Source organism: Ammospiza nelsoni, chromosome 12 (genome assembly GCF_027579445.1).
Source record: "Ammospiza nelsoni isolate bAmmNel1 chromosome 12, bAmmNel1.pri, whole genome shotgun sequence".
Classification (NCBI taxonomy): domain Eukaryota; kingdom Metazoa; phylum Chordata; class Aves; order Passeriformes; family Passerellidae; genus Ammospiza; species Ammospiza nelsoni.
In genome coordinates, this window is record NC_080644.1 from 20,319,419 (window position 1) to 20,333,859 (window position 14,441).

A 14,441-nucleotide genomic window follows, 5' to 3' on the forward strand; every position below is an offset into this window, starting at 1 on the left:
CCCAGAGCCCATCAGGGGCTGTTGGCTGCTGTCCCTTGGCTTGAGCTGCCTCCTGTGCCCAGGGCCCTGTGCTGAGCACACGGGGCTGTGTTGGTTGGAAACCCAGGGTGCCCTGAGCGCAGGTTTTGTGCCCCCGAGCCACGACAGCCGGACCTTTGCAATGCCTTTAACCGAGCCATTGCCTGCTCTGTCCTCGGCCTGCTGGGGCAGCGTCACTGCACAGAGTTTACACTTCGACCTCGCTGAGCTCGACTTCGGGGACATCTCCTTTGGTGAGTGTTCCCTGGGCTGGGACACAGCCTCAGGGATGTGTGCCTTCCAACAGAAAAGCATCCCTCACTCCTGCTCTGGCCCAGCAGCCTCTTCAGGCTGTGAACTGCAGGGCTGCTGCTGCTGCTGCTGCTGCTTAGGGGGCATTTTGCCATTGTGAGATCCAATGGAAGCAAGGACTAGAAAGGCAGAATTTTCTGGTGTCTCTGTGCTGCTTTAAAAGACAGATGTCTGCCAAGGAAGGTGGGAATCTTGCTGCAATGGAAAGATGAGCCCCTCCCTCCAAATGATTATCCCTTTGAAATGACAGGGCTCCCAGGCAAAAGTGTGGGAAAAGGAATAACAGTTCTTTGCTAGACTGTCTCAGGAGAGCACAGACAAGAAGGCAAGAACAGACATTTCCCAGATGCCAAGTCCTGTTTTTCCCCTTTGGTGGAGGTGTGGTGACAGCAGGAGGAGCCGTGGGCTCTGGCAGGGCAGGGATCCCCCCCAGCCGGTGCGGGAAGGGAAGGGAAGGAGGAAATGCTCCTTTTGCAGAGCCCCAGAGGGCAGGGGGATGCGGGCAGTGCCCAGCAGCAGCAGCAGCAGCGGGGCAGGCAGGCAGGGTCGGTGCCAGCGCTGAGCTGCAGCCAGGGCAGCCCCGGGCCAAGCACAAACCTCCCGCAGCAGCAGCGGCCGAGCTGCGACCCCTGAGCGGGAGGAAGGGAAGCTCCGCTCCCTGCCCAGCCTCAGCTTCCACTGCACAGCCGCCCACGGCATCACGCCACAACTCCCAAAAACCCCCCAGGGAAAAGCCCAGCCCAGGGCCAAAACCGCCCAAAACCCCCCAGAACCCCTATCCCCCTTCCCAGACCAAGGGCAACGTTCGCTGCCAAGCCTAAAGCCAGAACAATGAAGTTCATGAACTTCTGAAGGAAACTCATTGCCTTTCTTGTGCTGCTTCTTCCCCAGCCTGCATCACCACGGAGGCGCTTGTCAAGTTGACTTTGGAAGGAATGAAACAAGAAAGGCAACAGATGGAAATATGGGTCTGAAGCAGGAGACTGATCCTGCTGAATCCAATTTCATGCCTAAGGGCTCTTTGGCTGAAGGCAGCTGTTGTATCTTTGCTTCTTTGTAACTGTTGACTGTTGTCTGCATGTGCTAGCCTCAGTCTCGTTGGAGGTTTTGACATCTGGGTTTGTCCTTTTTGTGCCTCTCTTGCCTCCCTGCTGGAGTCCCTGCTGGAGCTGGCAGTGGTCACTTGGATGGGCACAGAGAAGCTCTGGGCTGCAGCTGCAGTTGTTTTTCCTCCCCATCTGTGTCCCAGTGACTCCTGGTGAGCAGGCCTGGGGAGAAGTCTCCTCCCCACAGAGCTGGCCAGCCCAGCCAGATGTGCAGTGCACAGCAGGCTGTGGCTGCTCTGTGCGCTCTGCAGGACATCCCCACCATGAGTGGCTGTATCTCTGGCTTGGCAGGATGGAAAGCAAATCTCAGAGCCAAAGTGGGGTAAACCCTTGCAGGCAGCACTCTCAGTGAGCAGCACGGCTGTGAGGTCCCCGTCCCTTGGGTGAGGTGGGACCTGGTTCCTGATTGCTAATCTCAAAGCAAGGCTCGGCTGTGCCCCCAGCTGAGCGGGCTCTGAGCTGTCACGTGCTCAGTCTGTTTGGCCCAAAGCAAGAGATGCCTTAAGGATCCTGCAGAGAGAAGCTGCATTAGGGTGCTTTGCATCACGTTCTAGTTGCTGATCCCATCCTCACTTTCTTTTGCTGTAGCTTCTTCTCACTGACAACTCACTCTTTATATGTCTTGAAAAAGGTGGGAGTGTTGGCAGGCTGAGCAGGGAATTGGACAGCTTGAATTCTCAGAGTAAATGCTGGGTCTGGGTGCACACTCATCACTGAGAGAGAACTGATGCTGGTTTGGGGCAGGTGAGGGAGCTCGTCCCCATCACAAAGAGAGAAGCTTGCAGTGTTCAGCAGGGCTAGGAGTGGGCATTTTCAAGGCTGCAGTCTGGAATCTGTGTCAAAGGGAGCTAAGTGACGATTAATTCCTCACGCGGCTTCTGGGTGAGCTGTAGTTCAGATCATAAAGAGCTCAACTCCAATGCCACTTTGATCCTGCCAGGATCTTGCCCCCAGGATCATGGCCTGCTGGGGGCCTGAATGGATATTTGTGTCCTTGCCCAGGCTTTCCCTACTCGCAGCGCTGCCGCCTCACCAACAGCTCCGTGGTGCCCCTGACGTTCCAGCTCCGCATGTCGGACGATGGCACGCAGCCGGCTGTGGACAGCGTGGATCAGATCCACAGGGACACCGACCCGGCCTGGAGCAAGGGAATCCATTTCCATGTGGAGCCCAGGGAGTTCACCCTGAATCCCAGCCAAGGCACCATCCTCCCCCAGGGACACCAGGACATCGAGGTATGGCAAGAGCCCAGCCACAGCCGCTGCAGCACCAGGGCTGGAGCTGCACTGCAGGGTGGGAGGGCTTTAGCTCTGGTGCCAGCTTGGAGCATCCTGGCACGGAGAGGTCTGCACTGCTGGGAGGCCTCTGCTAGCTGGCTTACTCAGGATGTTCCTCAAAGAGCACTGTTTGCTTTCCAAAATCATATGCCTGAGTTCACAGACCTTATGGTCAAGGCCTGAAGCCATTTTCGTGTTTTTGAGAGCGATTGATTTGATTGCAGCGGGGCAGAGCAAGGATGAGGGCAGAAGGTGGCTGTTAGAGAGATGTCATTGTATCAAGCAGTGAGCTTTTCTTCGTGGTGTCATTTCCCCCCTCCTGGGCAGCAGAATGATTTGTGTTCACTGCAGGAAGCTCCAGTGGAGACAAAAAACTCTGCAGCCATGTGTAGCGGTTCAAATTTATTGTATTGATTCCTTGTTAAGTGGTTTGTTCTGTTGTACCCCGTGTTCTCCCTGAGTTGGTTTACCCCTGGGTTTTACCCTCCCTCAAAGCTGTCCCATATGCCATTCCCTGCCCCTTGTTCCAGCTCTTTCCCTGCCTGTCAAACCCAGCCCCTTTTGTTCCCCAACCTTCTTTGCCAATTTAACCTGGAGCCAATCCCTGTCTGCAATGCCCCTTTGGAATTCCCCTATTCCTGGAGGCCCCGTTGGCCCAAGTGAGCCATCCTCCCCACCCTCCTACCCAAAGTGGCCCCAGACACTTGATGTAATCCCCTCAGTGCTCCCCTGAGGATTCCCTTTTGGCTTGCTGTTTGTATTCACCCCCTGATTTGTATCTGTACAAAAGCCCTTGCACGGGAGTGTCCAGGGCTCTTTTGGCTTTGACCCTTTTGCTTGGAATAAACCCTTCCTTGTGGAACTTCAAGACAGAGATCCTCCTCCTTTCTCCTCTGCCTGGTCCCGTTGGTGGCTTGTCTGTTGCGGAGTAGAGCAAGAGGCTCTGAGGGTTCTGCCTGTGGTCAATGCCCAGCCTGGGGCAGTTCTGAGGGTTCTGCCTCTGGTCAGTGCTCACCCTGGGGCAGTTCTGAGGGTTCTGCCTCTGGTCAATGCCCACCCTGGGGCAGTTCTGAGGGTTCTGCCTCTGGTCAATGCCCAGCCTGGGGCATTTCTGACGCTTCTGCCTCTGGTCAATGCCCAGCCCGGGGCAGTTCCCCACTCCTGGCGTGGGGCCGGAGTTCTCAGAGCCAGCCCGGGGTCAGGGTTCAAGGGCAGCCATGAACTGCCCAGCACCTGCTGGGCCACACTTTGCCCTCAGCCTCCTGCTGTAAAGCTGAACTCATTGTGGTCAAGTCAGATTTCCTCGGCATGGATGTCTTTGTAGTGAGATGAGAAATTGGCCCCTTAATTTGAATGCAGTGTTGCATGGAGCTGTAGTCTAATGTTTTAACGTAGCTGACCTGACGTAGGAAGGGGACCAGGACACCAGGTGGTTCATCACAGGTCCAGTTTATTGAAGAAAGCTTCAAACACTTATACAGCAAATAATAAGCTTATGAATATTCTGTAAGCCAAGCAATCTATTGGTTAAACTATACCATTAACTCTTCCTCATTCCTTAGGGGTTACATCTCTCTTTTCTCATGTCTCTTTCACTATTTGTTATCCTACTACAGCTAGGCCCAAGGACACACTATCTCACAGGTGCAGGACTTGGAATTAGCCACGGTCTTGTACTTTTCCATTCTCTAGTCTCCTAAATTTCCCAACACTGACCTGTGCCCTTATAGCAAAGTGTGTTTAACAAATCTGGTATTGCCAGAAGGCTTTTGTTACTCTGAGACTGTGCTCTACACATGGAGCAGCAGAAGAATGAAGGGCAAATCCTCCCTCAGGAACTGGAGGTTATCACCCGTGGGTAATGAGCTTTTGTAAGGAAGCATTGACTGTTCTTCTCTTCCACCAGGTGACCCTGTGCTCCAACACGGTGATGGAGTTCTACCGGAGATTGCTGGTGGACCTGGAGGGTATTGGCAAGGGAGTGGCATCCCTGATCATCACAGCCAGGTACCAGCGCTTGCCTGGCCTCCCCCAGGCACTGCCTTGCCCAGGCTGTGCTGGCTGCAGCTGCCAAGGAGAAGTGCTGCTGAATGTCCTCATGTTGTGCCAGCTGGACATGAGAACAGCAGTGCTTGGGCAGCAGCCCGTGGTGAAAAGCACGTTTGCTCGCAGCCCAGCACGGTCCTGGCCCTCTTCTAAAGGCACCAGGAATGATATCATTGATTGGCCTTGTTTTTGGTGCTTGAGGTGGAACAAATTTCCTGAGGGCCTCCTCTCCTTCAGGCTGCAAGAGGTGGAGTTGTGCTGGCTGTGAGCTCCGTGCACTGGTTTGGGCCACACCAAGCAGCTGCTGGCTCTGTCTCTGTCCATGAGGGCACATGGCAGGGGGGAAGTGGCTCCCAGCAAGAGTGGGGAGGGCAAGGTGTGACAAGGGGAAAGCAGCCCTTGATGTGGCAGGTCAGCTCCACTTTGTGTCCTTCCCTCTGCTTCCCATTTTGAGCTTTAATGTTGTCAGAGTTGAGAGCAAAAGTCGTTGTTGCTGCAGCAGAATTCCATGCTGCTGTGCTGCTGTGGGTGTCAGTGTGATGCCCAGAGGGATGCAGCTCCCTGGTGCTGTTCCCTGTGCCAGGCAGAGCCATCCAGGCAGTGCCTGGGCTGCCACTGCGTACAGCAGGTGGAGCTGGGGCCAGGCAGTGCCTGGAGCTGTGCAGTGAAGGAGCCAGGGAGCTGCAGGGCCTGGCAGGGGCTGATCAGCCCCTCTGTGGGGCAGCTGCTGTCTCGTGCCCTCCAGGGCTGGGGCAAAGAGCCGAGTTCTCAGGCAGGGCAACAGCACCATGGCACAGAAGGGAGTCATTTTTACTGAGACCCTGGAGCTGTGTGTTCCTTGAGCCTTAGGGAGCACTGATCCTTGTTGGGAAGGCTCCCCCAGAGCTCGTGGGTCACTGGCACTGTTGCAGGAGTCCTTGCAAGCCTTCTTGGGTAAAGGAGGGGCTGAGGCAGCTGTGGGGCAAAGTGCTCTGCCTGGGGCACTTGGCAGCCTCTGGGTGCTGCCTCTCAGGGTTTGCCCCTCCTTGACAAGACATGTGGGAGTGGGAAGAGGTAGAAGGCAATTTATCCCTGTAGGGCTCTTCAGTGTGCATTTGACAGTGACCAATGTGTTCTGCTCCATTTCACAATCTTTGGGGGTAGGCGTTCTCCATTCTCTCAGTATCTCTGATTGTCCTGGGCTCATCTCTTTGCCCAGATGTCTCGTTCCTGAGCTCCAAGTGTCCTCCCCAGTGCTGCTGTGTGATGAGTGCCACCTGAAGGTGCCCTACGAGAGGAAGATCCTCATTAGGAATCCCAGCCACCTTCCTGGCTGCTACGGGCTTATTCCCCAGGTTTGGCATCACATCCACCTCCTCCTGTCAAATATTCCTGAGGAGATTATTAGGGGAACAAAGGGTTTGGATAAGACCTTGCTGCTTTCTATTCAGTCTTAAAGATCTGCTGAGAGCAGGATCCTACCCAACTGTAAACTTGAGGAGGCAGTTTAAGCTCCAGAAAAAACAGGTGATATTCTAGTCGTCAGGGTGTTTTCCTGTGGGAGATCTTAGAGGGTTGTGAAAAGCTGCTGCACCCACAGACACCAGTGCCTGTGCTGGCAGCCTCCTTGCAGGATCCCCTGGGAGTGCTAACCCTACAATTCTTGCATCTTGTTTGTGCCTTTGACCTTTGTCCTGGGGAGCTTTAAAGGTGTGTGTAAGTTGCTGTTGTGGTGGATGTTAAGGAGCCTACAGTTTCTTGAGAGGTCCCTCTGAATCTGTGTTTCATTGTGTCCCTTCCAGAAACGCAAGGAGGACTCTGCTGTGCTCTACTCCAGCCCCAAGCCCTGTGGGATTGTGCAGCCCCAGAGCACAGCAGAGATCCCAGTTGTGGTGGCAGTGCAGGCCCTGGGCACTCATCGCACCAACGTTCTCATCGGCGTGTTCGGGGATGAGAGAAACCCCCTGGTGAGGGCAAGGGGAGATGTGAGCCTGTGTGCAGCTTGAAGCCATTTATTATAATGGTTAATAGCTTCTGAAAAATAAAAGAATTAAAGACACTCAAAAATATATTAAGGGAATTGCAGCAGTTAATAAATAACCTAAAATACACTTTCAGGAAGATCTTTGATCAGATACTTAGGTAAGGCAATGTAAAAATACACTCACAATATTTGGATAGGTAATCTAAAATACACTCACAGAAGAAACTTTGGAATTAGAATATTTGAAGAAGAAGAAGTGGAAGCCAATAAGTTAAAGTGACCTGCCAACCTGTTAGGATCAAGCCAAGTACAACAGTTACTTCAGCTAAGTCATGGAAAAACATGCCAAGGATAACAGGAAGAAGACCAAATTAGGAAAAGCTTAAAATTTAACTGAGGAAGACCAAGAATTCCCAGAAGACTCCGCCTGCCTATGAATATGCATGTAATAAATGATGTAATCCTTGTTTAAAATTGTATAAAAACCCGCTTTTGCGGTACATAATTCAGAAATCCATTTCGTGATTTCTCCGACGCGTCGTAATAAAATACCTCCTGCTTATCTGACTTAGGCTGAGTCTCTTAAGCAGTTATTCTCGCCTTTTGGGGCAAAATTCGGCATCATTTTCTGGCGACCCAGATGGGACCAGACAGGAGATCCGGGCCTTGAGGTCCTCCCGGGCCGGGTCCGGGGTCGGGATTCTCTGGGCGCCCCTGACGAATTTTTTGTCAGAAGAGACCCCCCTGGACCGGCGCCTTGGTGGACGGAGGGTTCCCTGCATCTCCTGCTTCAATTAAGAGGTATTTTAATTGTTTATTGGTTTTATTGGTAGGGAAACGGGGGTCAGACGTGACCGCCCGAAGGGAAAGCTGGGGGACGCCCCGGTAACGAATCCCAGCTGGGTTAAAACCCCAGCATTGGGTTGCTAGCATTGGGTTGCTAGCATTGGGTTGCTAGCATTGGTTTGCCAGGGTTAGATTCCCGGCATTGTTTTTGTAAAGAAAAGGATAAAGTCCTGCTGAAAGAAGTATTTGTTTATCTTGGTATTTTTGGTCTGTATGGGAAACTGTTTTAACATTGTGTTTGATGTTGTAATACTGTGAATTAAGGGTTAAGAACTGAAACTGCTATCTGAAGAGGTCTGTCAGCCGGTGATCTTTTGTGTCTGTTCTATGTGTTTGTTGCAAAATCTTACAGAAAACATCTTGCTGCTCTCTCTATAATTTTTAGAAGAGAATAAGTTGATAGATATCCGGAAGAAAATTGTGACCCCCTGCAATTGTTACACTGTCTACGGTTGCGATTGCACAAATCTGGCAAACCGGTGTCTCACGGTCTGTAGGTGACCTCGCGTGACCAAACCCGGTAACAGTCTGTTCTGATATAGACCATAAGGTAGGAATTCCTTTATAAAGGTGCGCGTGTATGGTTGAGAGTGAATAAGACGCAGCATCGCTGCGACGCGAGAAGCCAGGACAAAAGCGACTGAAAATTGTGTGTGAAGTGTTAAACCAACACAGGGAATAACTATGGGAAGTCAACAGAGTAAGGACGTAAATATGAAAACCCCCTTAGGATGTATCCTAAAACACTGGAAGGACTTGGGAGGGATCCCGGGGGGAAACATAAGTAAAAAGACACTCCTTAAATATTGTACGCAGTGGTGGCCGTTGTACAAGTTAGATGACAATGAGAAATGGCCGCTGGAGGGAACAGCTAATTATAATACTATTTTGCAATTGATGCTTTTCCTTCGCCGACTTAACAAATGGGACGAAGTGATGTATGCTGACATGTTCTTTACCCTAAGAAATAAACCGGAGTGGCAAAAAGAGTGCGGGGTAAATGTAGCACCTCAGGACCCCCTAGTGCTAGCCCTGGAAAAAGATAAGAAAGGTTCAAAGCCTAAAGAACGGTGCTGTGATGCATGTAGCATTGGGCAACAATGTCTTAAATTGACAAGAAGGGATAGTGGAAAGGAGAGCGAAATAAGCCTGTGGGAATACCATCCATTCGCCCCAGGACGGGAAGGGCCTCTTCCCAGGCCAAAGGAGGAACAAGGGGATCCTAGCCCCTTAAAGGAGCTGGAACGATGGTGGAAATCTAAGTTTGGGCACAGTCCTCAGAAACTAGATAACACTTGGGAGGAGGATAGTCCATTAAAATCGGGGATGGACAAGAAGGAAAGCAGCCCGCAGGGACCAGATAGTCCACAGGGGTCGGGAAGCTACAAGGATGCTGACAGCCCACCCAGATTAGAAGTTGAGAGGGAAGAAGGCAGCCCACATGGAACAGAGAGTCGAGGGGAGACACGCAGCCTCCCCGAACTAAGTCCATATGGGGATGGTAGTACACCCAGAAGTGGAGGTTTTGGGAAATCAGGTACCTGTAGAATAGAAACTAGCACACCGAGGACTGGGGATAACTCACTGGGAGGCAACGTCTCTAAGCTAAGGTATAGTGAGAAGAATGACACTGAGACATGCGAAAGGGAGGCAGAGAACAACTCACAGAAGCTGAATATAATAATTCAGATAGAGGATAAGAGAGATGGAAGGGGAACAGAAGATGAGGACAGTAGCCCGGAACAGGATAGGTGCCGGCAGATGCGGGAAGAAAGGCGACAGATGCAGAGCGAGGCGCGGCTGGACTGTGTAAACCATGCCAGGGGGGTAGTAGGAAAAGAGTTAACAGAAATAGAAGGTGAAGATGAAGAACAGGGAAAGGGAAAGAGAAAAGAGAAGAGAAAGAATAGGGAAGACATTGAGGCACAGGAAGATCCTGGGGAAGGGACTAGTCATTCGTATTATACCAGATCTGTGGCACGGAGGGAAGCAAAGCAAGAAGAGGAACGGAACCATACAATAGCTCCTCTCCGACAACTTATGCCAATGGTAGGAGAAAGGACCAGGGTAAAGGTACCGTTCTCCACAAGTGATCTGAACAATTGGAGGGATGAGGCAAGGAACTTCAGGAGGAATCCAGAGGGAGTAGCGAAGAGGTTTGAATTAATGGCAAAGAATTTAGATATTGATTGGGAAGATATAGAGGTGATGTTGTCAGAATTGACAGATACAGAAAGGGAACTCGTATTGGAAACAGGAAAACGACATGCTCAAGTATTATCAGGGAGACTAGAAGATAATTTCCCCAGCAGTAAACCAGAATGGGATCCGGGCAACGAAGAGCACTATCGACGATTGGTGCAGTACAGAAAGCTGATAGCGATGGGCTTGCGTAATGCGATCCCTAAGGCTATCAATTGGTCGATGTTATATGACATTAGGCAGGGAAAGGATGAGACCCCGTCAGAGTTTTTGGATAGACTTAGGGCAGCCATGAGACAATACACACCCCTGGACCCGGCAACGGAAGAAGGGAAACAACACCTGTTAGGATTAATGATGGGACAGAGTAACCCAGACATCAGGAAGAAATTGCAAAAGCTTGAACATCCAGAAAATAAAAACCTGGAGGCCTTGCTGAATGAGGCATGGAAGGTATATAATAATAGAGAAGTTGAGGAGAAGAAAAGGGAGGACAGGAGGATAGCTCAAGTAGTGGCTGTGGCAGTGGCAGCTCAGAAGACAGGTTACTCGGAACCTGGAACCAGGGGTAGGGGTAGAGGCTACCCGGTGAGAGGGGGAGGGAGGTTCCAACCCCACCCAGCTAGAGTAGGGCCAGATCAATGTGCATACTGCCTACAGACGGGACACTGGAAACAGGAATGCCCCCAGTTAAAGAGAAGGCTAATGGCCACCACTACCACCACACAGCAAGAAAGTGAATGAGGGGGACCGGTGGGCCATACCCTAGCAGACCCACTGGTTAAAATGGAGCTAGGGGAAGGTAAAAAGGAATTGGACTTTTTGATTGATACGGGAGCAACCTTTTCGGTTTTAAATCAAGAATTGGTACCTAAAAGTGATGAATTTGTACAAGTTGTGGGAGCAACAGGCCAACCAGAAAAAGCTTACTTTTTGAAACCTATCAAATACAAAATTGGGAAACAAATGGGAATACACCAGTTTCTGTATTTGCCAAATTCGCCAAAACCTCTACTAGGGAGAGACTTACTAGAGAACTTGGGAGCCATAATAAAGTTCAAAAAGGACAGATTTGAATTTCAAGTAAAAGAAGAACAACTGATTACAGCCCTAAGCCTAACAATCAGTTGTGTGAAACCTAAACCTGAGAATCACAATTTTGAGCGAGTCCCGAGCGAGGCATACCCATTAGTATGGGCTACTGATATACCTGGAAAATCAAAACAAGCAGCACCGATTGTTGTTGAACTTAAAGACGGGGCAAGACCGGTGGTAAGAAAACAATACCCTTTGAGAATAGAAGACAGGAAGGGGATTGAGCCCATAATCAAAAGGTTTCTGGAACTGGGGTTATTGGTAGAATGTGAATCGGATTTTAATACACCAATCTTGCCAGTAAAGAAACCTAATGGAGCTTATAGACTAGTTCAGGACTTGAGAGCAGTAAACGAAATAACCAAGATATTACATCCTTTAGTTGCTAATCCATACACGCTTTTAACTAGACTCAAGGATAATTTGGCCTGGTTCACCGTATTAGACTTGAAAGATGCATTCTTCTGCCTTCCCTTAGCTCCCGAGAGTCAAAAGATTTTTGCCTTTGAATGGGAATCTGTAGATAAAGGAAGAAAGACCCAACTTACCTGGACGGTATTGCCCCAAGGATGGGCGAACTCCCCTACGATTTTTGGGAATCAGTTAGCCAAAGAATTAGAACAGTGGGAAAGGCCGCTGGGAGATGGCACCCTTCTGCAATACGTAGATGACCTCTTAATAGCAACAGTGACAGAGGAAGAATGCATTGAATGGACTATTTCCTTGTTAAATTTCCTGGGTTTAAGTGGATACCGAGTCTCTCAACAGAAAGCACAGCTGGTGCAAAAAGAAGTGGTGTACCTGGGATACGAAGTCTCCAGAGGACAGCGATCCCTGGGAGCAGCTAGGAAAGAGGCCATCTGTCAAATGCCTAAACCAGAGACAGTGAGAGATCTGCGCGCCTTTCTGGGGATGACAGGTTGGTGTCGGCTATGGATCTACCAGTACGGGATACTCGCTAAACCACTGTACGATTTGTTGAAAGAAACTAAGGATGTTCTAGTTTGGACTCCCGAGGCAGAAGGGGCCTTCAAGAAGTTGAAGCTGGAGCTAATGAGAGCACCGGCCTTAGGTCTCCCAGATGTATCAAAACCATTCTGGCTGTTCTCCCATGAACGACAAGGGATGGCCCTAGGAGTCCTGGCACAGCAGTTGGGAACACACAAGAGAGCTGTGGCCTACTTCTCCAAGCGATTGGATGAAGTAAGTAAAGGATGGCCAGGTTGTCTGAGGGCAGTGGCTGCAATGATAATTAACATAGAAGAGGCCAGAAAGCTCACACTGGGCCAAAAGATGACTGTGTTAGTATCTCACACTGTGTCGGCTGTGCTGGAACAGAAAGGCAACCATTGGTTGTCGCCTTCCAGATTCCTAAAATACCAGGCCATCTTGGCTGAATCAGATGACGTAACCATTCAGGTAACTAACATTGTGAACCCAGCTTCATTTCTAGAAGGGAGAGCCCCAGCAGAACCCATCGAACACGACTGCCTGGAAACAATTGAAGCCGTCTATTCCAGTCGCCCAGATCTCAAAGAAGAGCCGCTCGAAGGTGCGGACAACTGGTTCTCAGATGGCAGCAGTTTCGTGAAGCAAGGAGTAAGAATGGCTGGCTATGCAGTCACCACTACAGAAAGGGTAATTGAGTCAAACCCCTTGCCTGCAGGGACCTCAGCCCAAAAGGCAGAGCTGATAGCTCTGACCCGAGCCCTGGAATTGGCAGAAAACATGCAAATTAATATATGGACAGACTCTAAATATGCCTTCTCTGTTGTACATGCTCATGGGGCCATCTGGAAAGAAAGAGGACTATTGACTACACAAGGAAAAACAGTCAAACATGCAGAAGAGATTCTGCGATTGCTAGAGGCGGTCCAACTCCCAGCACAAGTGGCCATAATGCATTGTAAAGGACATCTGAAAGGTAACACTATTCCAGAAATAGGGAACAGGAAGGCAGATACAGAAGCTAAATTGGCTGCCACAAGGAAAAGAGAAGTGCAAATAGTGGCCCTAATACCAGGAGAGCTGGATACCAATATCCAGCCAGAATACCAAGAATCAGATCATAGATGGATTCAAAAGAATAAAGGTAAACTGTTAGACAGTGGATGGGGACAATTAGAAACAGGACAGTTGATAATACCAGGGAACATAATGTGGCAGATTGTGAAGGCGGAGCATGAAAAGGCCCATTGGGGTCTAGATCCGCTTTATCAACATTTGCGAGCCAGGATAGCAGGACCAAAATTATTTACTACTGTAAAGCACGTCACATCCCAGTGCGAGCGGTGTCTGAAAAATAACCCGAACACAGGAACCAAAGTACATCAAGGAGCCATAAATCGAGGTAAATTCCCAGGTGAAGTATGGCAAATTGATTTTTCTGAACTCCCAAGAAAAGGGGGGTTTCGGTATTTGTTGGTACTAACTGATACATTTTCTGGGTGGCCTGAAGCATTCCCTTGTAGGACAAATAAGGAAAGAGAAGTGACTAAAGTACTGTTGAATGAAATTATTCCACGGTTTGGGGTACCAAAGAGCATTTCTTCGGCTAGAGGTACACACTTCTGTGCAAAAGTGGTGAGAGCAATAAGCAAAGCATTACAAATCAAATGGCAACTACACACACCTTATCGTCCACAGGCCAGTGGGCAAGTGGAAAAGATGAATCATCTCATCAAACAGCAAATTGCCAAAATATGCCAGGAGACTAATTTGCAGTGGTATCAGGCTTTGCTTGCCTATTGCTCTGCTTAGGCTGAGAGTCAAACCAAGATCAAAAGAAAAGTTAAGCCCATTTGAAATTTTGTATGGTAGACCTTATGCTATGCAAGTTGTAAATGGGGACGCTATAGACCAAATCGGTAATCAGTATATTTATGATTATGTAATTACGGTGGGGAAACAGTTTGATAAGAATGCTACTGTGGTGATAGAGCACCAACCTAAACAACCCGACTGCAAATTGCATCCGTTTAATCCCGGTGATTGGGTGTATGTTAAAAATCTTTTAGGAAAACCCCTACAAGAGAAGTGGGAGGGACCTTTCCAAGTACTGCTGACTACCTTCACTGCGGTTCGGATCAAGGAGCGACCCACGTGGATCCATTACTCACGAGTCAAGAAAACTCCGGAGAATAAAAAAGAGGAGCAGACATCATGATCCTGACTCCACCTCAGATCTTCACAACCCTGATCATTGGACTAATGATAAGTATAGTGCTTCCCCAAGGCTCTGTCTCAATAGACCCATGGTCTAACGCACACCAGTGTATCCACCCGGAGTTGGAAACAGGAACGAAGGGGCCCTACTTTGAGGTTTATGCCTTACGTAACAATCAACCATACGCGAGTAAAGTATGGGATCAGCCCTCTATAGTAGCGTACGAGGGAGACCAAATCCAAGTTGGTTGTCGAGAGCTTGACCCAGTAGAAGGAAAAACAAGACGGCTAGTATTAACAATCCAACCCTTGATGGCAGCCTCTGAACACAACCTAATCACCTTTAGTCCAGTGAAAATGGGAAAGCCCACTGTCTGGATGCAGCAGAAGGGCCCAATTTCATGTCAGTGG

At 49.7% G+C, this 14,441-nt stretch overlaps 1 protein-coding gene across 1 annotated transcript; it reads left to right on the forward strand.

Annotated features, from left to right (window-relative positions):
- The first annotated feature begins 7,718 nt into the window (after positions 1-7,718).
- Positions 7,719-14,031, forward strand: LOC132078776 (uncharacterized). Its single transcript, XM_059481103.1, has 5 exons — positions 7,719-8,591; positions 8,690-10,137; positions 10,431-10,498; positions 10,935-13,215; positions 13,883-14,031. Exons 2-5 carry the CDS (start codon positions 8,895-8,897, stop codon positions 14,029-14,031), a joined length of 3,741 nt encoding a protein of 1,246 aa, XP_059337086.1. The 5' UTR covers positions 7,719-8,591; positions 8,690-8,894.
- Positions 14,032-14,441: the final 410 nt, after the last annotated feature.

Excerpts from the sequence above, each read along its gene's own strand:
- LOC132078776 (XM_059481103.1), top strand. The coding sequence starts at position 8,895 with ATGGACAAGAAGGAAAGCAGCCCGCAGGGACCAGATAGTCCACAGGGG. Across the intron at positions 10,138-10,430 it reads AGGATTAATGATGGGACAGA|ACGGGACACTGGAAACAGGA; the intron begins GTAACCCAGACA and ends TACTGCCTACAG. Across the intron at positions 10,499-10,934 it reads GCCACCACTACCACCACACA|CGAGTCCCGAGCGAGGCATA; the intron begins GCAAGAAAGTGA and ends CACAATTTTGAG.